The following is a 26,246-nucleotide window of genomic DNA, read 5'->3' as shown; positions in this document are numbered from 1 at the left end:
CCTGACTCCTGTGATGCTCCCCTTCTCCTCCAGACAGCATTGTTGAGCTGTCATGTGTTTTGGTTTTTATTGCTATTGATGTTATTGTTGCTTATGAGATGATGTAGATGCTTTTAATGTTTGATGTTGCTTTATTGTTCTGAATTGCACTTGTTGTTAACCGCTTTGATTTTTTAGAAAAGCGGTATATAAATAAAATTTTTATTTATTTATTATTATTATTTAAATGAGACCTTTCTAACTATAACCCTCTCTCCCATACCCCTAGGCTCAAAGTAGCACACCAACTGTGTTGTACTACCATTTGTGTTTTCTTGAAATTTTGCAACCTCCTGGAGCTGTGGAAAAACATTAAGAGTTCGTGTATGGCTGGTGGACTACAGCCAGACTAGTGTCTCATAAACAGTTAATGCCTAGTCCAAATGTTTGTATTGTACAGCCCAGAGCTTGGGAATAATGTTTTTGGGATACAACTCTCAGAATCCTACAACTAGGATTCTGGGGGGGTGTTAATTCCCCTCCCCCCGGCTTTTCTGTGTTTTGTTATAACCTGGGGTAACTAAAACTGGTGCATTTAAAACTACAGTCAGAAGTCATGTCTGAATTGTGTCTGAGTAATAATAATCCTTATTGTTAAAAAATCTAGCCTGATACAGTGATACTATCAGGGCATGATTTTAGGGCAGAGGTCCAGACCCTAACTCTGTAGGAATATGGAACACAGCTCCCAATTGAAGCAGGGATGACACACCACATTTTGAAGTAATCCACATTAATATCTAAAGACTACAGTGGGCCCTCCACATTTGCTGTGGTTAGAGCCACAGTGCCCCAGGAAAGTGAAGAAGATAACACCTCTAGGAATCTCTAGGTCCTCCAGTGCAACTCTGACCAACATCCAGCAGACATTGACCATAGAATTGCACTGGTGCACCTATAAATGCTTAGAGAATTATTTTCTCTAGGAATCTCTGGGTCAGTGTCCAGCAGAGTCACATTGGACACCCAGAGATTCCTAGAGAGAACATTAAATCCACAAATAACCAAAGCAGCCAAAATCAAAATCACAAATGTGGAGGGTGTAGTTTAAAATTACTTGTAACTAACTGCTCTGCTGGTCTAATAACATATTATGCAAGAATATGGCTCATTCTTTTTTTCTCCCTTATGGACATTAAAACAAATCCACTTTCTCTCTGTATTTCTTTGTTACAGCTTACACAGTTCAGGCAGCTGAGAAGGCAACTGCTGGTAATCTAACAGAGACCAGTTCCAAAGCCTTGTTGATTTGCAATGGACCTTTAGAACATTATGAGTTTCTGATCAAAACACAGGAACTGAAGTATGATGAGCAACAAAGAAAAGTCATAAAGTGTTTACAAAAGCTTCATGAAACCCTTAAAGGCTACAGAATTGGTTCAAAACACATCTTATCCAAGGTAAGCTACTGTCATTAGGCATTTCTGCATAATCTGTTGTTCCTTCTCTGACTCCTGAATGTATGAGTTGTATCAGTAATCCCACTTTACACAAGAAGCAGGCTAGGAACAATATGCCTAGGACTTTCCAACAAATCAGAACTTGAGCTTCATATCCTCCTTTCACAAAACAGTACAGTTATTATCTAACACCATTCTGGATATACATGAGAAACTTGTTACAGTTGGTTTTGCATCAGAATTAATTCTGACAAATTTATATTACCGCTTGAGATAGTTATGTAGAAAAGGGCTCTTGCTTAATTCTATGTGTTGCCATGATGCACAGCCAGAACTTTCTAATTGCAATGCAGTGGAAAAGTGTATTGCTTGTATGGGAGCACTCCATGCTCAATACTGTAGTAGAATTCTTGTGTTCATTGTGCTTTGGAAAAATTAATAAAATAGCCACCCTCCCCATCCTGCTTCTGTGAATCCCATTTTCATGTTTAATTTTAATTGGGACAAGGTGGTTCAGCGGTTAGGATACTGACTGTGACAATTGCAAGGTTGGCAGGTCAGCAGTTTGAGACATAAGTGCCGGATGATTAAGCGAGTTACCATCACTAATCCCAATTTCTGCCAACCTAGCAGTTGGAAAGCGTGTAAAAATGCAGTTAGATAAAAAGTTACCACTTCGGTAGGAAGGTAACAGCATTCTGTGCAGTCATGGCCATGGAGTCATCTTTGACAACACTGGCTCCCTCAGTTTAGCAACAGATGAGCACCACCCCCTACAGTCAGACACGACTGGACAATCATGTCAAAGGGGAAACCTTTATCTTTTAATTTTACTTGTACTATCTCTGTTTACTTGTATAAAAGTTTCTGTCCGGGATATCAATCTGAGCTTGATTTTAAACATGCAACGCTATAGTGAAATCACGTATTTTTCCTTTATGCCTAAGCTGAGGGACCAATGGCCATAAATTTCTCAAGTAGAAACCAATATTTCACTTTTGGTCAAATGTGTCGCTTAAGAACCAAAGGAAGATGTTCCGGCTTAATTAAGGATTAATCACAGAGTTCCTATTAATTGTACCTACTGCAGGAGTAATCCTACCTATGCTTTGTAATGCACATTTTCTTCACTGTTTATTTTCCTGCAGTATCCACAGATTTCAAATGTGTCACAGACGTTTCTGAATACCCAGTTCTCTCCTGCTCTTAGCCTCAGTTTTCAGTAGTGATGATGATTTGTAAACTTCATTCAGGTTGTTGAGCGCTGACTGGCTGTTCAGTTTAAACTTGTTTGACATATTGAAAAGAATTCGTTGATAACAGAACTTTTTGCCAGAAGGTGGCAGAGTCAGACTGTAAACAGAAACAAATTATAGACATTGGATTATTCTGTGACATTGTCCTTGCTCCAGTAACCCTAGGTTCCTCTGTCTAGGACTGTGGAATGGTGCTTTTCAAAGAAGTAACAAGGTTAGTGTCATGAAACATGAACAGGAGGATGGAAGGGGAGAAAAAAGGGAATGTGGCAACACCTTTCAGACTAGCTGGCTTTTTCTTTTAGCATGAACTTTTAGCATGATATAAACCTTCCTTTGTAATTTCCTTGTTCAGGGACTGCAACCTGTAAATCCCTTACTGTAAGTCCAGGAAAGTTGAAATGTTTTGCAACTGTATGTTGCAAGATCTTGTTAGCACCTTTGAGACTAACTGAAAGAAAGATGTTGGCAACATGAATGTTCGTAGATTTAAGTCTAATTCCTCAAATGCATTTGGTGGAATGGAAAGCCAGTGACAGTTGTGTTCTGCAACTGTTTTTTTTGGTATTGCCATTTCTAATGTCAAATTTGTGTCCATTTATTTGTGACTTGTGTAGAGATTGTTCTGTTTGCCCACTGCAGTGTGAAATGGCATTATTGGCATATATCATGCTGGAGGAAGAGCAAGTAAATGGACCTCTGATGTTGTGGGTGATATTATTGGCCCTTACAATATTGCTCCCAGAGTAGATGGCAGTTGGTGTTGTGGCAGGGCCTTGTATTGGTAATATCATCTATGTTATGTATCTTGTTGTAAGTGAATAGTTGTTTAACATTTAGCAGTTGTCTGTAGGATGATAAAGGCCTGCCCCCCAGAGCTTGTGAGAAGGCTGTGTTATTCTCCTGAACTGGTTGTATTGGTTGTATTGGTTGTACTGGGTCTAAAAAGAGGGCATTAACATCACCCACAACATAAAAAGTATATTTACTTACAGAGTAACTGCAAAGGAAGACTAGAAAGAGAAACAGCTGGACTGAATTATATTCACAAATTCCACTCCATTAGTAGAGGTATGAACAAACAATGGCTTCATGGCACACTACATATAGTAATACAGGAGCATTTGCTACTGCACATAGAACAAGTGGAATCTTCTAAAGAGAGAAAGATTTCAACCCACAGAAATTGACTTTTGGTAAGCAGATTTATTGAATTCACACATCAAGCACTGTAATGATCTGAAAGACTTGTATCACATTGCCAATCCCTTTGAAAATTTAGGGCAAAAACATGATTTGCATCTTTCTGGATCCTATTACATTCTATCCCACTCCTATACCTGTATAAATATACCTTATACCTGAGGCGTTAATATCACCCTGTACAGCACCTGAACAAATGGGTTTGTATCCATGAAAACTTGTGCTAAAATAAAAATCAATTGGTTGTACAAGTGCTACCACATTCTTTTTTCTCTCTTTCTTTTTTCCTCCCCCTCCTTTCCTCCCTTTTTATGTCATGGTACGGGTCTTTTTTTCCATTGCTGGGCTAGGAATTCATGTATTGGAAATTAACAAAGATGACCTAGAGAAGAGTGGAGTTTGTGGAAACGCTGCATAGAGCAGGTGTGGTATGTCAGGTGTAGCAAAGTGGTAAGCTGCCAGAAGTCTAAAGCTGTAGAGAGAATCTTTGCACTGTCAGATCAAAGGGCTCTTCAACCAAACACTGTTCAGCTCTACAGAGTCCCTGCAGACATCCTTTTAATTGTGTTTACTTGGAGATATTGGCAGTTGAACCCCACTGTCTTTTACATAGAAAACATCAGATCTGGTACACAGTAGATACTGGACTAATTAAATTAACATTTTGAGCCACATTTTAATTTAATTCTAAATGAAATCTTCAAATGCTTTTGCTGTAACAGTTGGCCTTCATTGCTTGCTTGAATATATTGAAACTTCAGAGGCAAAGAAACTTGAATGTTGTGATATGGAAAACTTGTTGTGATATGGAAAACGTACTGTATTCTTTCCTATATTTTGTAATGTGCTTCTCTTACTTGAAATGCAATTTAGGAAATTGGTTAACTTCACATGAAAACAGACAATAGTAACTTGAATTTGTTTCTAATCTTGTCTTGTATTTCAGTGATTGCAAAAAGATAGCATGTCAAAATAAGAACTACATTTGCAGAATATTATATTTGATTTCTGTGTAATTGCATAAACTGATGAGATTTGTCTTGATACCAGGTTGTTGTTTTATACATGCTTGGAATGCCATGCATGCGTAGAGACTATTTTCCAATGTAAAAAAGTGTAACAGTAAAGACAGCCAAATATGATGAAATGTTTGTCAGCATAGCTGAAAGCCAAAGAACTGTTTAAGGTTACCTTAGTTTTAACTTTGAACAATAGACTCTCCAGTTTCAAAAGCTGTTTACATGCAGCTCCAGTCGAAGTAGTGGATGTCTAAAACCCTGTTGGGTACAAGAAGGTAACTGTTTATTTTATTTTTTTGATATTGGTCCATATGAATATTATCCATATGGCTCTTCCAGACAAACAAATATATTGTGAGGGTATTGGAGTTTGCAATGTTGCTGTATTTCTTCTTTAAAAAAATTAAGTGACTTTTCTGTTGTCCAGAAATATTTTCTGACAATTCCTGGCACCATGTGAAAGATTTTATCCCAGTTTTTAGTGGGTTTATTTTTAATTCTGAAACATACGAGGGGGGGGGGTGTTCCCCCTTTTTTTCTTACTTTTAAAAAAATGAGTTGTAGTGCCATTGTGCGTCAGTAAAATGACACTTTCCCACTGTAACATTATAAACTATTTTTTTTAAAAAAAATTAAGAAGAGACAAAATTTGACTAACATAGGATCACCTCAGTAAACCATGGTTGTTATGTGCCTTCAGGTGTACTGCAATGTATGGCAACCCTATCATAGAGTTTTCTTGGCAATCTCCTGTCTTATTCAGTAAGGGGTTTGCCATTGCTTTTCCCTAAGGCTGAGAGAGTGTGATTTGCTAAAAGTGCCCCAGCAGGTGTGCCTCTAGTATCCTTGGATGAAGAGCAGGATATAAATATTTTAATAACTGTTACGATTATAACTGTTATGATTATAAGAAAAGATATAATTCTTTTCTTAATTTACAGTGGTTTACAAGATACAAACCTCCGAAAGGCCTTTATGTCTATGGAGATGTTGGTAAGTCTAAAGGTTTTACGGTAAAGTATGTCAAAAATGTTTTATTAACATAATTATTATTGGCATTATTGGTAAACTCCCAAACTGTACCAGTCAATAGAATGCAAAAATTTCCAATTATAACAATGGGACTAAATCAGTGAAATAAGTCTGGCTTGAACTACTAATTACCTGTATTTCAAGATCTTTGGTATTACAAGTCAAATCTGAATATTGACAGATTTTGATTGATTTATGGATCAAGCCATATTAATATAGCTTTATTACTTATATATAAATATTTGTAGTTCATTTTGTGAGTCCTGATTTGCCTGTGAATTCTGGTTTCTGGCTGGCATGCAATCATGACCACTATACCTTGGATGCATTCACTGCATCTATGAGTTTCTTAAAGCATTTGTCTCAGAGCTTGGAGACATTGCTTTTTGGGATGGCAACACCTAGAATCTTGAATCTGTACTCTTAAAAAAAAAAGCAAATTTTTGAACCTGGCTAGCCATCATTAAGACAGAATATTGAACTAGTTGGACTCTTTAAAAAGAAATAAAATAAGCAGTGAAATGGATAGTTATTCACTATGAACAATGTTTGAGGTATTTAAGATGCAAGCAATAATTATATTTGTTAGTTCCAGTGTAATACTTCAGATCTGAAAATACAAATGATCCTATCCATGAACATTGATGTCTTGCTTCCCAAAGATAATGATTTCAGATCATGGTTGTGATTTCATTAGCTCAATGCTAACGAACAGTCATTACAGTAATCAGTACATAGTGTTTTAAATTAACAACCTGTTGGATGTTGTTGTGTGTTTTTTTAAGGCACAGGAAAGACAATGGTGATGGACATTTTTTATTCCCAGTTAGAGGTAGAAAGGAAAAAGAGAGTCCATTTCCATGGCTTCATGCTAGACGTGCACAAAAGTAAGTTTAAATCCCTCAGCTCTCACATATTGTTTTGTATCAGTCTTCCATATTCATAAAGCAGTTTGTCATCTGTTGTCTCTTGAATATTTTTTATTACACTAATGAAAGGTGTGAAAATTTTGCCCCCAGCCTCCCAATTGGCTCCATACAGACAGGCCAAAATAAAGCTGCTTCAGATCACTTTGGAGGTATGCTGTTTAAATGATGCATGCATCCTAAGAGTCCAGAAGCCATGCCAAAGCCATGATCTAGTCCTAAGAACTGGAGCATGGCTTTGGCCCGGCTTCCAGACTCTTAGGACGCATACATCATTTAAACAGCATACCTCCAAAGTGACCCAAAGCAGCTTTATTTTGGCCTGTCTGTATGGGCCCAATTTTGTTCCAAAAAAGTTTCCCACATTTCTTTTTAACTCACCCCCCCCACACACACACACACATCCAAAGAGGATGGGAATAATTTTGCCATGTTTGGAGCACCCAAGTCTATGAAGCGCAATAGAGGCCTTTATTTAGAAGGAAGTAAACTGGAAGTTGAGTTTCAGTTTTCTTCCTAGTTAAATTAAGGCCTCCGCTGGAAGAAAGGTCTCCTGAAATGCTTCTTTCCCCAGAAACTCCTGTGGGGAAAAGTACTAAAAATTGGATATATAGGCTACACTTTCTCATCAATGGGCAGTAGAAAGATTGTCTGCCTCTTATTTTATTTGTTCATGTGATTAAAATATCATAACCTAATGTGATGCAATTTTGACAGACTTATATTCAGAGATGTACATGTACCTGAAAAATGTACAAAACTCTTTAGTCAAAGCAAGTGAGGATGTGCAATAAATAGATTTATTTTTTAATGATCAGTAGAGAGCGAGGTATTTCAAATAGATGTAGCAAAGATAGGAAAAGGTAATAAGAGAGAAGGGAATTAATGTTTAAAAGTAGATGTAGCAAATGTAATTTAAATAGAGTAAACAACTGGGGTGGGGGATATTGTTCCTAATAATTGCAGTTGGCTAAGTCTATCTAAATACTGACTGTTGACTGACTTACTGTGATATCATAGAATATCAACATTGCTCCAGTATTATACCAATACTTCATTAGAAACAAGGGCTTGAACTAGTTCCTCTCCAGGAGTGGAAGGGAGGTTACCAGTTCACAGCCATGACAGCTCTCTAATTACCTGATTATTTGCATGAATAAGTAACCTTTTCTCTAGTACAAGGATATGTAACCTTTTGCCCTTCAGACATTGCAGAAGGACAGCTCCATCATCCCATAGCATTGACTATATGGCTGATAGGTGTTGCAGTCCCCTAAAAATCTAGGTCCACAAATTGCACACCACTGGTATTCTAGGCATGGATTGAGAGGCATGATTGATCCATTTCATATTTAAGTATGAGCACCTGACCCAATTCATTATTTTGAATAAAATAATTTCTCTTTTGGTACATTTGTTCCTTCTGACTCTTCAGCTTGGTCCAAAACACACTGCAGAAATAATCCAGTTTGAGACTGCTTTAACTATCCTGGCTCAGTGCTAGAGAATCCTAGGAATTGTAATTTATTGTGGCACCAGAGCTCTCTGAGAGAGAAAGCTAAATGTCTCACAAAATTACAGTTCCCAGAATTTCCTAGCATTGAGCCCAGGTCAGTGAAAGTGGTCTCAAACTGGATTATTTCTGCTGTGTGTTCTGAACCACTGCCAACATACACCTTATACTTATTTAAGATTTCTTTACAGCTCCCTTACTTCTTTGGCCCTTATTTCATGCCTTCATTATTGAGTTGGGAATTCTTAGGGCTGCTTCTGCACTGTAGAACTAATCCAGTTTGGCATCACTTTAACTGCCATGGCTCAGTGGTAGGGAATTCTGGGAATCATAGTTTTGTGAGTCATTTAGCCTTTGTTCGCAGAGAGTTCTGATGCCACAATAAACTACAAATCCCAGAATTCCATAGCATTGAGCCTTGGCAATTAAAGTGGTGTCAAACTGGATTAGTTCTGCACTGCAGATGCAGCCCAAAATAATTTATTTAATTGCTCTTTTCAAGTTTTTTTTGAGATTGCTCCCTATTCTTCATGGTGTACAACTTCAACACAGAGTTGTCATCCCTTCTCTTTATTCATCTAGGAAGACTCGGCTATTAATGTAAATTGTCAATTTGATTTTACTAATTTATAGCAAGTTATTTGTGATTTTTGGGGTTGAGACAGATTGAGACCATTTCTAATTTTATGATGTCTATAAATTACGTTCACTTTAGGAATACATCGCCTTAAACAGAGCCTACCAAAAAGGAAACCTGGGTTAATGGCTAAATCGTATGATCCAATAGCCCCTGTAGCTGCTGAAATAAGTGAGGAGGCTTGTCTCCTCTGTTTTGATGAATTTCAAGTAAGTAATAAGTCTTATGTGTTCATGTATATGTATATAATTTTCCTAGAAAAGATATTAAAACCAGCAAGATACTTCTTTTCCTATGTGTTCTCAATGCTTTTTGCCAGTATGTACTAGCTTTACTATATTATTCAGATCTTTAGTTATATAAATAGGCATAGACAATCCAAATCCATGAGTACTATCTATGTGTCCCATAATAATATCAAAGTCTGTGAAAGTTGTTTATAAGAAACTTAAGTCACATCTTTACTGGTGATCTGGAATGTGAAACACCAGTTGGTATTAATATTTGTCTGCCCCTTCATTTCAGTAATCTCATATGTCATATAATTTGGGAAACATTTGTTCCACCATATCTCCCAAGACCTGAAGATCCGGTATATGTGTATGTTCTTTCAAGTTGCCTGCTATTTTATGGCGAACACATGAATTTCATAGGATTTTCTTAGGCGAGGAATAATTAGAGGTGGTTTTGCCAGTTCCTTCCTCTTAATATAGTCTACAGCTCCTAGTATTCGTTGGCAGTTTCCCATCCAAGTACTAGCTAGGGCTGACCCTGCTTAGCCTCCGAGATCACATCGGCTCTGGTGCCTTTAGGGTATTTTGCCCCCTAAATCTAAATTTGCAGTATAGACCGAGGTGCAAAATATTGATCTGTAACCATACGCTCTCAACCCAGTAGACAATTATATGCAGATTGAACCTAATGTTACTTCTAGAGCCTTAGACCTACATCCATCTACTTAATTCTGGGAGAATGGAGGGAAAGCTACTCTGTAACTTTTGCAGTTGTTAATGAGGTTGACTGCCAAGGAAGGCAAACTTTAGATTTGTGGATGGAATTATGCATTAGTAGCAACCATAGATCCGTAGATTCTTGTCTTCTGGATAATATGAATGTACAGATGAAAGGAAGCATTTGTAGCTAAGAATTGGTGGTGGGGTGGATAGCACTGAACTCATTTCATACCTACCAGTTCTTCTCTTCGTATGCTGTCCTAGACAATATCCTCAATGGGCTCATTTCTAATCTGTAAATCTAGTAATGAAACTAATGGATTGAAATGGTCTGGAAGAGGAAGTCTTTTCAGGAGTGAAAGAGTGGAGAAGATCAGCACTGGGGATGACAAGTATTGATTGGCTCTGAAGGCCAACCAGTGTCTTGTGCTTGCTACAAGCACTGGCTTAGGAGAGAGGTGGGTGCTGTAGCAGAACTTTAAAAAATGTTACTGTGGAGAGTATATTTTATGAAATCTCTTGTTATGTTCCTTCTGCCCACTTAGTTTTCCCCACAAAGTACCTGTCAGCCCTTAGCATTATTAAAACAGAGAAGGATGCATTGTTTACTCTCTGAAGTATAGTTTCATGCTGAGATATCCTAGGAGGAGGGGAAACCTGCATTCATCAGTATATAGGTCTTCTGAGTGTCCAAATTGTTTCTTTGGTGCTGATGCACTTTTCTAGCTAGCACAATCACTTAACAATGTAGATTGCTGTGTGTGCAACTGGACAAAACTAAGAAATGGAGCTACAGTAACATTTTTGAATCAGATTCCTTCCTCCAGTGCTATATTGAATAGGATATTCTATCTCACTGTTGTATTTGTTTCTACTGCTGTCTTATTCAGCAATGTCCCATCCTACAAACTGCCTCAGTTTGTGCTTTAATACTGAAACAAAATTACCCTGTTTTCTTCCCCGAAAAAGGCCCGTATAGAGTTGTAATCCAAATTTATTCCAGTTTTGAAATTTTAAGAAACTCGTATATGAGCTGTCCCTCCTGTTAGTTGGGCATTGTTCTATGGAATCTTGCCACTTTCCTTTTGCAGTATACCCATATATTTTTCTCTCTCTTTGGCATGTGAAAATTCACAGCTGGGCTAATAATAGTCAAGGTGCTACAAGGCAATCAAGTATGTTTGTTTCCTGACAGGTGATAAATCTGTTGAGGAGTTCATCATTAAAATACTTGTAATCCCATTGTGTGTATATCATATACAGCTACTGAGCTACAGACCATTTGTAAATGACCACTGGAGAATAGGGAATGTGCTAAATAGCGTGAATTAGCCAAAAACAATTTACACCAGTCTAGCCTAATTTCTTCCTTTGATAGGAAACTGGCATAGTATACTATGGAGATGTACTTCATATAATATAGCTTGACTTTAAGCCTTGGATGCTGTTAAATCAGTAACAGGTAAGGCTTGGCTTCAGAGCTGTTAGGATATGTATATTAATGGACTGTCATTAGGATGAAGGAGAGTGAGATATGGTTTTAATGGGTTAGATAGTTGGGTGGTAAGCACTTGGGTAACAGTGGTTGATTGCATTATTGGATACTATAACAGTGGCTTTATTAGTGGCAAAAGGGAGCACAGAATTACAAAAAAAATCCATGAAAGGCAACCTATGATTCTTAACCATCATTTGTTTAGACAGATTAAATGTAATATTTCAAAATGCCAATCAAGATGGGTTGTCTGATTAAAATACCACTAATTCACTGCTTCCTGCTCTCCCACATTTTTTTAACCTTCACAATACTTTCATGTTGTTGGTCACAGTTATTTGTACCAGCAGGTGGATACTTGAAATCTGAAAGAGCTGTTTGCCAGGGGGTTGCCCACTGAAGGCCATGGCTTCAGAAAACTGAGCCTATATCAACCTTCAACACTTTCTAGTAGATCTGAGTGTTTCCTAGCTCCACTGGGTATATTGTTCAAAGGTGTTTGAATTTTTTTATAAAAAAAAAACCCTTCTATTTATACTATACGTTCTGGAGAATTTGAAAAACGAACAAAAACTGATTGTTCAAGAAATTATCTCTGTACTATTGTAACTCTGGAAAATACCTTTTCAGAATGAGTTTACGGCAAAGGCCAATAGGGCATATCTGCCTTTTCTGCTGGTCAAAAATAGGAATGGAAAAGATACTTGTTTGGTTTGCACTGAGATGTTTTGTATCTCCCTAGACTTGCTGCAAAATACAGGACATCCCATCTGCAAAATTCTTTTTTGTGGGTGGGGAAGGAGGCATACACAAACCTTTTGTGCAGATAAAAATGTGTGTGTTTATGTGTGAACAATATGTGCAACAGGAAAGAATACATTATTAAAATAAGTACAAACACTTTAGTTGATTAGGAAATTAGTACATTTTTAAATAATGTGCACAAAAATACATATGAATTACTGTACATGAAGGGGGAGGAAGTCAACGCAATATGAAAACGATAGAGATCTAGAATGCCTTTGAGGTTGTCAGAATGTGAAAAAGAGACCAGTAGATTTTCACATCCCTCATCAGAAACCACTTGGATCAGTTCATGTTCTCGAAAGCTTTATTTGGTAGACCTGTAGCAAAAAGATTTTTAAAGTAATTATCAACATTCACATTAACCTACATTTGAACTAACGCTTAAATATTTGTATTCAGCTCTTATTTCTAAATTTCATAACCAGGAGTGTTAAGTAAATATAACATGATTAGCTGCCATGTATATTGACAATATTCAAAAGATTGAAGGGTTCTTCTTGAGTTTTTTTGTTTTTGATTTTGTTTGGAACCCCACATTCAGCTTGAACATTTACTCATTTTGTTTCAAGTGAAACAACACACTTAGTGATTAAAATGTAGGTAAGTTTTTTAAAAAGTTTGCTGCAGTAGTATATAGGAAAGGGCATGTTCCTAAATGAAATGGGACTTTATTAGCCTAATTTGCTTGCCTTAGTACAGGCTGGAATATGGTGCAAAAATCACAGCTTCTGTATTGATTGAACTGAGCTGCTATAATAGTGCTTTCTTAATTCTGAAAACTCTCGGCCTGTACAGACCAGCAGTAAAAGCTGCCTTGCGGGCAGTGTGGGGGTGTGGCGTATGCATGCTGCATACCCTGACACCGCCTCAATGCCACCCGCCTGCCCGCACATGGGCTGGCTTCACAGTGCTCTCTGGTGGCATGGCGTTTAGATGCCACCTGAGCATCGCAAAGTCGCAGCAGCGACAGAAAGAATGCCCTTTTGCCGGCTCAAAAAGGAGCGGCATTTTGCTGCCTCTTTTTGAGCAGGCAAATAGCTGGATCTGGGCAGCGGTGTGCAGTTGCCGCGCCCCTGATCCAGTGTTCAGAGGGATGGCATAAAGCCACTCATTCAGGGCTGTTTCAGCCCTAAGACACTATTTCTTGTGGGATGGTTCTGGTGGTTTTTACTGTAGTGGCTTATGGGTTAAACATGATAGTTCCTCTTTCTCTGTTTTATAGGTTGCTGAGCTATGTTCTGGTTTATGATTAGCTGCTGTTTAGAGAAGTTGGTATGGCTAGTTGGCAAAGGCTTTCTGAATATCAGCATAAATCATATGGAAAGAATGGTCCATATCTGAATTCTTTGTTGCATCTTTATGCTGTTTCTGTGTAGTTTTCTTGATTCATTTCCTCCCTTTATGAATATATGTCAGTGGTGGGCAAAGTTTGTTGTTGTTGTTAACTGCCTTTTAAATATTATTGGACAACAACAACAGTTGGGAGGATGAATGCTGGGAGCTGCAGTCCAGCAACATGTGGGAGCTGCACTTTGCCCACCCCATGTTAAGTATTTAAGCAGAGGTCCGGTTTAGTAGATAGACAGTAGCTAACTTTTTTTTTTTTTTTGCCATTCCATGGTGTTACTCTTTAAACTTTGGAGATCAGCCTATCTTTCACAGGTCTGAAGCCTTGCATTGAAGACAGATGTAAAACTTTTGGAGAAGAATGGAAGTATCTGCACTTAATCCAAAATTTGGACTCCAAATATATTTGTTTCTCTTTGGGCTCAAGGGATGAAGCAGTCTGCAACATTTATAGCAGAAACTCTCTGTGGTTGATTGGCTGATGCTCATGACATTACTAAGAAAACTCTTCCTGCTAATTCCTGAAACAGTTTTGCACTTTCAAAAGAAGTGTTTATATCATTTATAAAAAATATATGGATAAATGCGTGAATCTTCAGTGGGCATGTTTGGAAATCAAAAAAGATGCACAGCCCATCTGAAGCATAGGAAAATGGTGGGGAGACATAGACTGACGGCTAAACCAGCGTTCAGTTCACTGGTATGCACGTCTGTCATTTCAGTTGTGAAGCTGTGAGGAAGCCAGGCTCATCCTGGGACTCGTGGATCAGCAGTGAGTGCTCTCTTTATATTATGTCTGTGTTTGCCCTTAGTCTTGTGTCATGCTCCTGTATGCCTAAAAACAAACAATTAAACTTTTCAGAAATTAAATATTATCTCATTTATCTTAATGCCACCAAAAAAAATAGAACACTTAAGCTATGAAACCAAGAATCATACAGAAATAAAATGTCTGTCTATATTTTATGTTTGGTAAAATAAAGAATTTTTAGGCAGTACCAACAAGCAGTAAAGCTGTTCAAACCCCGTAATAAAAACACGTTAGGCTACAGTCCACACATGCTAGACAATAAGTGCCATGGAATACAGTGGAACTACTGAGTAAATATATCTAGGACTGCACTGTTAAAATATTATTTTTGTGGTAACGCTAATCATTGCTTATGTGCTTATATTTGTCATTTATTTTAACAAATGGTACCAATCAGAGGGTAACTGAGCTTCAAGCACTAGACACATACATTATTAACATTTTTTTCAACTTAAGTGAAAAGAAAGTAAGTCTAGGTCATAAAAATCTTTTTTCATCAATACTAATGAATTTCCCCCCATTCTCTCCATTAGCAAATCTCTCTTATTGGTAATTTGTATCCTTTTCTTTTGTTCCTTTTTATAATGAATGCTGGGCATAGAAAGAACCTGAGCTTTGAGAATGCTTTCACTTTTGTCTTCCCTTCCAAAGCTATACAGGATCAAAAGGACATAAATTGGCAACCAAGTACACAGAATGACTCTTGCTTTTTCTTTTTTTAAAAAAAAATAAAGTAGCTTTAAAAAAATAATCTATTTTAGTAGGCAAAGAGATTCAAATTCTGCAACATCAAAACATCAACTGAGAGGCCCTCATCACATTCCCCTTTCTCATAAATATTTTATAGTTTAATGTATCAAAGTGTTGTGCCTTGTCAAAGTCTTCCTTTTGTAAACCATTATCCAACCATATGACATTTTCTGCTTCTGTTTCTAAACTCAGAGGAGGGCATACTTTTCTTCTTAACTGCATTACATAGGGTGCACATCTCTTTCTTTCTTTCTTTCTTTCTTTCGACTATTTCAATGATATTACTAAGACCAGTTGCAATGATGTTTTGGATATCTATTTGATGTCGACTTCTTAATGGCAAGTCCAGAGATCCCTGTTTTTAGTTTCATTATATATCTGGACTTTCTGTGTGAGCAGTTACTAGTGCTCACACTTTTGCAGCCTTCTGAAATCCTAAAACTGTATGTAAATTGGTTTAGGTAGAGCTGTTTACAAAAGTAGAACTGCAAAGCTCATGCATCATGGATTTTTTAAAAACCAAAGAGGTCCACTATGAACAAAGGTTTCCCTGATTACAGAAATACTGTCAGTTCTTCCCACCACCACCACCACTTTTATTTGCACCTCTTTTCATACCCGCTGTTCTAGTAGCTCTTTTCCGCCATTGTTAAGTTTGCATGTTTAAATGAAATTCTGCATAATATAAAGTTAGTATCTTACGCACAGCTGTAATAATTTGAGAAACAATAAGCAGTGAAGTGAAAATTCTGAGACAAAAGTTTCTTTTCATCATTAATTGTTGCCCCCATTTTTTTATTGGAGTGTGTGTGTGACTATGAGAGAGAAAGAGAGAATGATTTGTGTCTGTGAAGGTTAGAAGAGGCTGACTGTGCTGGAACTGACTGCAGTGCCTTTTTGATTATTCATGGACAGTAATAGAAGGCACTTAAAAAGAACAATGAAATTGCTTATTTTTTGTGATGGGCCATCTGTTGAATTGTTATGTGTAACAATCACACAATAGTATCTATGTCATATCATTCTATTTTCAACAGCAACTGATTATGTATACTTGGCTACTTGTCCTTTTCCCCAAAAGTTCCATGACCATTTAAAGTCACCTCTGTGAACCTTTGCTGAAAGGTAACAGAAATATAAAGCAGCTGGTGTATATTTCTTTCTTGAGCTTCATTGGAGAGGGGAAGTTGTGTGGCTGTTCAAATTAATTGGGAACAGTTCTGGTTTTCTGTGTTTTCCACCTGTAGTTTTAGAATGGAAGTTAAAACAGAACTGTTTAGCAATTTGTTAAAAGTGGTGGGGCTCAGCAATAAAGAACTGACATATTAGAAAAGATTGCCACACACTCTCTGCTTATTAATTATCCTCCCCTTTTCTCTTGCAAGTGGTAATTTAGAATCTTCCAGCATTTAGTTGACAAAGCCAGTTGCAGATCTGCTAATGGCACAAGTCAGAACTTGGCTTTGATGATGGCCGGTGTTGTTTTATACAGGTCACAGATATTGCTGATGCCATGATTCTCAAGCAGCTCTTTGAAAACCTGTTCCAAAATGGTGTTGTTGTTGTGGCAACATCCAACAGGCCACCAGAAGGTAAAAACAAACAACATATTGGTATTGTCAATTTTTGTTAATAATTTTTGCCAATAAGCTAGCTTTACATGTATAAATTTTATAATTAAAAACAATATCTTCTGTTTTTATATATATTTTTTATTATGATTTTGTGCTATGCCATAAATTGCATGCTGTCTTGGTTGTTAAAATGTTTGAAAGTGATGAATGCATTCATGCTTCAAAAGCAGCATAGTCAACACTGGATACAATATAGTTAGACCATGAATTAAAGGAGAGTTACAGTGGCAAAAGCAAAGTGCATTTCTCCTTCCAGAAATGAAATCTCTTTCAGCTCATGGATGACCGCATTAAATCTCATCCACTCTTCCTTTTTTAAAAGTGTTGTAGAGCTAATAACAATTTTAAGCTAACCGGAAGCAGAAGCTACAGAAAAGAATTGGGCAAGGATGGACGTAAAATTGCCCCCCCCCCCCGGGTAGTTATTTATTTCTCTGGTATTATTATTGACATTTGAGGGAGAGCATGGGCTGAAAAAACAAATTCTGTCATGTATGTGGTATGGTTATTGGAGGGGGGGGGGGCTATGTTTAAGTCCTCATTCAGCCATAAAGATCACTTGAGTGATGCTGGCACAGTCTTTATTTCTGTGCCTAATGGTAGGTTTTGAGAATAAAATGGAGAATGTGGGAAAATCAGACATTCTGGCCTGAACTATTTGGAGGAATCATGGACTAAGTAATAAATGTATGATAAAGTAGAAAAAATATATATAGCCATGGACAATCAAGATGTTCTTAAGCCCTAACATCAATGAAATTCACTCCAGAGGAAGCATGTAGAGGATTGAAACTGGAATGGCTGTAGCAAGACATGTAATAACAAACCAGAATTCTGAGTGCTCCTAAAATAAAATTAAAATCTTAAATGTTTTCAATAAACATTTACTGAAACTTTCAAAATAATGTTCATTTATAATAAACTGAAGACCCAAAAAGCACATTTCATGTCTTCCTTGCTACATAAAAGCTTAAAAAAGAAGCAAAGCTTTTCTTGGAAATAACATTTGTGTGTTCAGGGACAAGTTCTCCTCCGTCTGAAATAGCACGCAACACTCACATTATGAGGTCAGACACAACTTTTATTGGCTACAACTACCAATGCCTCAAAGACACTGGTAATAGATGTACCGGCGTGAAGAAACATGCCCAAATTGAGACAACTAGATGTTGGGAGAGGGGGGAATCTACACCTGTAGTATTAAAGAATTGAAGTCAAATTGTACATAGGCTTTTGTATATGTGTGGGTTGTTGTTTATAACAAGTCCTGTAAATATATAAATACTGAAATTGTTCTTAAATCTGTAGATATTTGCTTAATCCTGCTATATTCTGAACTATAGTTTGCATATGTTGTCTTTGAATCAGAGGGATTTCTCAGGATGACACCCAACATTGCAAAGAGGGTTTCTGCTCTTGCAGCAGGACCTCCCTTTTTCTCCTCCCCCAGTCTCCATTTTCCTATCTCTGCTTTGAAGGGTCCTTCAACACTTCAGATCTGATAGGTGGAGAACTAACCTGAGGGGGAACATACAAACACACATATAAATATACTCTCACTAGTACTACGGTTGTAGTAAGGCCTTTACAGTGTTATATAGATTTGATTCAAGACTTATGTGAAACAGCAGTTTTCGTGATAATCAAGAAGTTATTAGAAGTGTAACAAAAATAAGAGATACTTTTTACCATGCATTGTGGCTGTGTGAAAAGCCCCAACCGTTTTGGACACAAATACATAGAATCATAATGAACTGTTTAAAACTGAATTAATCATTAGATCTAGAGGTACATGAAATATGCTACACCCTTTAGATCCACAAAATGAGAAATAAATTGGGAGGATTGTATTTTATATTGTACCTGCAGCAAAGTTAGTATACACAAAGAAATGGAAAACCACAGAGATCCCTTTGGCAGATGAGTGGCTATTGAAATTATATGAAATGGCTGAGGTGGATAAACTAACACTTTTATTAGATAACAAAACTACATGTCAGTTCAAAAATGACTGGGTATATATAACCCCTGTCAGTCCATACAGTCAGTCCATACCCGTGTCATACAGCAATACACAGGTAAAGCACTCTAGAGAGATGGCCATCCTGTCTCTGTTCAAAGACCTAGAAGGGTAGAGAGAGTCTACCATCCTTTGAGCCAGTCTCTTCATTGTCAAACTACTGTATATACTCAAGTATAAGTCAACCTCATGTATAAGTCGAGGGCAAGTTTTGGGGCCAAAATTATGGATTTTTTACATGACCATGGATAGGTCAATTGTAAAATTTGGAGGCTGCTTCAGTGGCAAGAGGTAAACAGCAATCGATAACAAGGCTTCAGTGCTCCAGCCTTCACTCCCAAGACAGCGAAGTGCCAGGTGGGAGTAGGACTGTTAAACAAACATCAATCACCAAGGACTCTATCTGCGTGTCTCAGGACAGAAAGAAACTGTATAAGGAAATCTGAAAGAGCTGCTATCACATTACCATACTGAACCATAAATAAGTTGACCTAGGATTTTGGGATCAATTTTTCGGCATGCATTTTTAGACTTATAGACAAGTATATACAGTACTCTTACATTAAGTAAGTTCTTCCTAATGTTTAAGTGGAATCTCTTTTCTTGTATGTTGAATCCATTGGTTTGTGTTCTACTCTCTAGAACAGCAGGAAAAAACATTCTCTATCTCCATGATGTTGCTTCAGATATTTAGAGATCAGCATCTTCTCTTCTCCAAGTTAAACATATTTAACTCCCTAAGATGTGCTTCATAGGATTTGGCTTCCAGAAATTGGGTCATCTTGGTCACTCTCCTTTGGACATATTCCAGCTTGTCGCTGTACTTCTCAGAACTGGACAGGGTGTTTCCTGTTAAATTTGATCAAAGCAGAATAGAATGATACTGCTACATTTCTTGATCTGGACATCATATTCTTGTTAATGCAGCCGAGAAGTGCATTAGCTTTTTCGGCTGCCACATCATACTGTTTCCTTATGTTTATCTTGTGGTCTGCTAAGACCTAGATCCTTTTCTAATTAACTGATTTCAAACTAGGTGCCACTCATGCTGTGTTTCTACATTTAATTTTTCCTGCTTAGATGTAGTTGTTGTGTGCTCTCAATTCAATTCCAACTTATTGTGACCTTATCATGGAGTTTTCATAGCAGAATTTGTTCAGATGAGGTTTGCCTTGCCTTCTTCTAAGGCCAAGAGAGTGCAACTTACCCAAGGTCACCTGGTGGGTTTCCATGGATGAGCAAAGATTCAAACCTTGGTCTCCAGAGTCATAGTTATAGTCTCATGCTCAGACAACTCACCATGCCAGCTCTTACGTTTATCCTTTTAAAAATTATTTTCATTTTGTTAGTTTTGACTCAGCTTTACAGTTTGTCAAGGTCCTTTTAGAATTAAATCAGGATTAAGTCCATTTTAAATACATTTTTTTAAAAAAACATACAAAGCTTATCCCATAGTAACTATCCCCACTGTCTTACTGTCTTAAGCACCACTTTCAAAAGTTAGTACAAGAGGGAGAAATGGATTGGCAACACTTTGGTGAAAATGCTCAACTTTTGAGCTATTCCATGTCTTCATGGGAAAAGATGTGCACAATTTGGGGGCAGTCATTAACAGCTTGTATATATTTGATCAGTTGGCAGCATGTGCAAAAGATATCTTTGCTGAGAATAGATGTTCTTACAGGTTTCAGAAAATGGGTGTGTTCTTTTAATTGGACTTAAACTGCTAAGTGTTGTAGACATAAACACTGAAATGCTCTGAAGGAAATAGAGAGTCACGATAGATAACTGAAAAAATTAGCATAACCTGCTCCCAACAGTCCAGACCTGCCAAGAGGCATGCTGCCAGTTTCTGTGCCAACTAAAGTTTCTGTGTTGAAAAGAATGCAGCTTTATATAAATGCAACATTCCAGTAAGTCTCACTCTGAGGTTAGGAAGGCATGAATAATTCTTAGCAGCCTGAAAATGAGTCCATCCTTCCCATCAGGTGGCATTAATGAAAAGCATTCCTGAACACTGCCCAAACCTAGAGTTGTAAGACACAGCAATAGCTCCAGGAAGCATCTGAACATTGAAATGCTGAGGAGGTAGGGGAAGGTTCAGTCTCATTGATGGCAAGAGTTTCTTGCCTCTCTGCCCACCACCACACTAACCACCCATTGTCACATCAGTCAGTAACTACCTAGGAGCAGTAAGGAGAAGGGATTAAAAACTGCCAAACTACTAATGAGGGGTCCAAGAACCAGAGAAGATTTAAGTCAAAATTCAGATGGTTCCACTCTAGTCAAAGTAAGGTAATTGACAGAATAAGTCACACCCAAAGTAGAGATATTTACACGATCAGAGAGAAGTGTGGTCTTGTAAGCATGCTTCATATTGAAGCTGCAAAAGAGCACTTTCCAAGGAAGCGTAGAACAATGAACATCCAAGCATAGTAGTTTTAAAAAAGAAATTAAATCCTCCCTTCAGATCCTTAATTTCATTAGTTAACAATGACAACACTTAAATAGGCATGCTATATTATGTACAAAAACCTTGGCCTATTACAAACAGGCATAAAAGTACGGACTGGGTCCGTACTAGGGTTAGGAAGGGGTGTCACTTCTTGACGCCCCTAACCCTAGTACAGACCGAGTCTGTACAAAATTGCGGCACCCTATGCACACGGGTGCTGCCATGACAATGTCACGACCGTGCCGCCTCTAAATGGGACGCCGCGGTTGTGATGTAGTGGGGCCACGCAAGGATGCCTAGGGCACCCTTTCTGCGGTCCCAGAAGGAGCTCTGTTTCGGAGCTCCTTCCAGTTTTGCATCGCTGAGGGCAGCCTTTACATGGCTGCGCCAGCGACGCAGAGGAGAAAGGGGCCAAGCGGCCCCTTTCTCCTCCTCCCCGCTGCTGCCGGGTGTCCTTGGAGCTTGAAGCCCCAAGGACACCGCTTTCCAGGCCGCAGGGAAGCGGCCTTTTGCAGCTTCCCCGCAGCCTGGAAAGCGGCGGATCGGGGCCTTGGAGGCTCCATTGTGGCAGCTGAGGCCCTGATCCAGAGGGGAAAGGGCCGGTTACAGGCCGCCCCAAACGCACCATTGGGTCATTTAAGTAAAGCCTTTAGGTGTTTTGTTTTTTTTTTTTGTTGTTTTTAAGGTTGTTGTTGTTGTATGTTTTTAACTTTTTTGTATTTTGATTGTACTGTATTTGTTATATTTTCTGTAAGCCGCCCTGATCGTTTGGAAGGGCGGGATACAAATAAAATTTTTATTATTATTATTTATTATTGATATCTGGAAGGGGTGGTACCTGTTGTCTGTGGTAATTGTTTGCGGCAAGAGTTACAGAATCTTTGGGGCACATGTACATATTCAGGGAAAGTCTTGGATAACTTTTTTCCTTTTTTTTTTCTTTCTTTTTTTTTGCCATTACTGGTTTTGAGCTGATATAGCAACTTGATCCCCTCAAAACCTTCTTTTGAATCCCCAGTCCTGCCTGTCTTGAACACTTGCATAATTTTTCTCTTAGGAAAAATTCAAAAACGAAAAGTGCAAAGGCTTTGTAAATTTTCACAGGCATCAGCAAATGTGCCTCCCCCACCCCCACATACTGGTGTCTAGACCCTCATATTATAGTCTTGGCAGTTTTAACATATGGCCCGTACAGACAGGCCAAAATAAAGCTGCTTCGGGTCACTTTGGAGGTATGTTGTTTAAATGATGCATGCATCCTAAGAGGCCAGAAGCCGTGTCAAAGCTGTGATCCAGTCTTTAAGACTGGAGCATGGCTTTGGCGTGGCTTCCAGCCTTTTAGGACACATGCATCATTTAAACAGCATACCTTCAGATTGACCCGAAGCAGCTTTATTTTGGCCTGTCTGTATGGGCCCATAGGTTGATCAGGCTTCATATCTTCAACCATCTTCTCCAGATTAAACATCCATAGACTTAACTGGAATGCATCAGGTGCTGGCTTTGTTTATTTAGATTCTTGTTAAAGGTTGATTGAGGAAGAAGCGGACAGATATTGGGTCATTATTTTTCCAGGAATCTCACATGCAGACTAGTGAATACAGTTTGCATTTTGTGACTGTACATTTATGCCTCTGGCTACTACTACTAGCTTCTCTTTCCCAAATAGAAGGCTGAGAGGAAAACTGGGCTGGAACATCTAGCCCATACTTCTGTTCTCCATGTGGGTCATGGGAAAAGTAATTTGTTGTTATTGTTTTTCATTGTGTTTACCAGGGAATTCACCATCATTATTATTTCAGTATTTTTAAAATGTAATTTGTTGCCTACTCATTGAGTTACATCTTCCCTTTTCTGTAAAAAAAAACTTACAGTATATATTTGACTATAAGTTGATTTCATGTGTAAGTCAAGGGCAGATTTTGGGGCCCAAATATGGATTTTAATATGACCTGTGAATAAATCAAGGGTAAAAATTAGGGGGCATGTAATAAAGGATCTAAAGGATGAAGCAAAGGAAAACAGTGCCCAAGAATGTACAAAATTCCAGCAGGCACTACTGTTTTGCTCACACTGAGGATGGATGAGAGTAGAGAGGGGTCAGGGCTTCCAAGACAGAATACGCTTGCCTTTCATCAGGGGATATTTCCTTTTTTATATAAGAGTTAAAGTACAGTACTTATATTGACCCATCGATAAGTCAACTCAGTTTTTTAGGTCAATATTTTGACTAAAATTTCTAGATTTATACATGAGTATATAACAGGGCTGCGGAGTAGTGGTGATTTTGGGGTTACTCCTTGTCCTACTGCGGAGTAAGATATTTTTTTCTTAATGTTACTCCTACTCCTATTATCCTCCTCAATAAAAATATTTCTCAAAATTAACTTTAACAGACTAACAAATTCATATTTCCTAAAACAAAATTTAAAAATTTAAAATTTAAATGTACAATATAATAATAAGAATAAGGAGTAACAAATATATTTTGTTACTCCATATTCCTACTCCTACTCCTACCATTAGCAAAGTGAACTGACTATTAAAATGATCTTATGTTTTCATATAAATTCCATCTATTTTTTTTACTGAGCAACTTTTTAAAAGTGACATGTTACAATACTTACTAACATTTATCGAAACTGGTATACAGTAGCTTCTGTTTGGAATATGCAGTTAAATTTGTATCAGTGCTCAGTTTTGAAACCTCTTTAAATTGTTCTGGCTTTGATTTCTGATTAATTTTCCTTCCATCTCCCTCTCTCACCTCCACATACAGTAGATGTCTCATAGCATGGAATTTTAGTGGACATATTTAATAGTGATTATATTTAGCAAGTGTTGGCATCTCGTGAAGAAATGGTGAGTAGATATAATGTAGGGAAGTTACCCATCATAATTATTCATCTTTTGCCTCCCAAATTAGAGAGAAAATTTAGATACAAGAGACACTGACAAACAGGCACACACAGGGAGAGGGACAGAGAAATATGAAAATAGGCTGGTAACAAATCATTTGTATGTAAGGCCTCCATTCTAATATTATTTCTATTGCTATGTTTATACTCTCTAACTTCAAGAGCTTAATATGGATGATAAAAATTAGTGAAGTCTGAGCATAGTACATCATGCTAATATCTAATTCCCTTTAGCGTTAACTCTAACTCTACAAGCCAGCCCACCTAAGTGTGTTTTATAGTTGTAAAACCCTATTGGGACAGAGTGCTGTTATATTTTCAATAAAGGAGTATTCCACAATGTGAGAGATGTCATTGTGAACTCCATTCCATGTACTGTTATCTATGGGACAGAGTATACAGGTGGGTCTTGATTTACATTGGGGTTGTGTTCTTCCTCATAAAGTAAATTGAAGCTGACGTACATTGGGAGAGCCAGTTTCACAGGAAATCATTAGAGAACAGGGTGATGTGTTTTGACAGAGCTGAAATAGCTATAGTTAGTGATTTTACTCAACTTGTCATGAGCCTTTTTCATTTTTTTTAATTAAATTGCCAACATTAAAATATCATTAAAAGGTGTGTCATGAGTTTTAAAGGTGTGTAATGGATAAAATATTAGTGTTTACCTTGCCAGACTTGAGAAATGTACAGATGCTCTCCAGAAGAAAGAAAAGGAAACAATTGCTGAACCCAAGGGGTGCTGTCTGGTCATTAGCCAACAGTTCCCTTCCAAAGAAACAGATGGAGAACTTTGCTTCTCTGCTGTGCCTTCTCCAGCAGCCTTCCTAGGTGAAGAAAGCACATCAGGAGAGAGAGATGCTGCACATATCTTGCTGTGGCCTCTCCAGCAAGCTTGCTAAGTGAAGAAAGCAGACCCCAGTTCATCCCCACCTAAGCAAGCAGAGGAAACCCCTTTGAGCCATGCAAAAATTCCAAGGGGATTAGTGCTCAGCTAAATAAAGTGACTTACTTCTCCTGAATTCAAGCCAAAATTAGACTACCCCCTGGTGTTATCGCATGGCTTTTGTCACCAGAACCACCATCTCCGGCTCCAATACTGGTCCCTGAACTCGTTTTGGTGGCCATTTTTCAAAGTCAGGAGCTTTCCAGCTTTGATCAAAGATCAGAGCTTTCCAACTTTGAAAAATGGCCGCCGAAGCAAGTTCAGGGACCTGTATTGGAGCGAGGCTTTACCCGGATGGCTGTTTTGGGGACAAAAGCCATGCAATATATTTTGCTGTGCGATAAACTTCCAAGATTCCAATGACTCCAAAAACTCCAGTTTCTTCCTCACCATCATGCTTCCCTTCTAAACAGGCAAAGGAAATATTTGAGTTTCTTCTTCCCTCTCACACTTCCCTTTCTAAGCTGGCAAAGGAATCTTCCTACTTAGAAGTTAACTCCAATAGCTCCAAGACTGCAGACGTTTTTTCCGTCTCCCCCAACCTAGCAAGTAAAAGAAAACCAATTCAGTCACCCTTTCTTACAGCTTAAAATTCCACGCCAAAAATCCAAACAGCCTTGCTCTCTCACTTCACCTCACCTAACCTTCCACATTCTTTTGCCTCTCCTTTTTTGCTCTCCTCCTTCACTCAATTGCACAGTTGAACTGGGAGAACTAAACCATGTGGGTGAGGCTTTAATTTATTTACTTGCATTTGCAGAAATGTAATTTGAAGTGTTGTAAATTGGGATAATGGGAATTGCAACTCACCTGAACTTTAAAGGATAATTGCAGATGATAAAGAAGATAAGAAGATAATAATCAATTTCTGCTAACCAAATGTTCCATCCCAGCCTTCCTCAGGAATTACATACCAGATTTGAATCAACATGACAGCAAGAGAGTACCTAGCTGTAGCTGCTCCACCATTACTTCCCTCATGTGGATTATCAGAGATGCAGACGTTTCTGTTTGTATCAGTCTGCATAAACAAGCACTTCTTCAGATCTGTCACTTTCTGCAGGGAAAGCAAAGTTGAAGGGGGT

General features: G+C 38.0%; 1 protein-coding gene across 2 annotated transcripts in view; it reads left to right on the top strand.

The window, feature by feature from the left end:
* AFG1L (AFG1 like ATPase) overlaps positions 1-26,246 on the top strand; it is an 80,823-nt gene that overhangs the window by 7,155 nt on the left and 47,422 nt on the right. The window contains exons 2-6 of one of the 2 annotated variants that reach the window (XM_042473369.1): positions 1,216-1,439; positions 5,859-5,910; positions 6,735-6,836; positions 9,104-9,234; positions 16,681-16,780. In XM_042473369.1, the coding sequence (XP_042329303.1) occupies positions 1,216-1,439; positions 5,859-5,910; positions 6,735-6,836; positions 9,104-9,234; positions 16,681-16,780 (609 nt within the window). The remainder of the gene's footprint in view (positions 1-1,215; positions 1,440-5,858; positions 5,911-6,734; positions 6,837-9,103; positions 9,235-16,680; positions 16,781-26,246) is intronic. The other variant, XM_042473379.1, reaches the window with a different exon arrangement.

Source organism: Sceloporus undulatus, chromosome 1, assembly GCF_019175285.1.
Source record: "Sceloporus undulatus isolate JIND9_A2432 ecotype Alabama chromosome 1, SceUnd_v1.1, whole genome shotgun sequence".
In the NCBI taxonomy this organism is placed as follows: domain Eukaryota; kingdom Metazoa; phylum Chordata; class Lepidosauria; order Squamata; family Phrynosomatidae; genus Sceloporus; species Sceloporus undulatus.
Note: the sequence above shows the minus strand (reverse complement) of the source record. Positions and strands in the feature narration are given on the sequence as shown.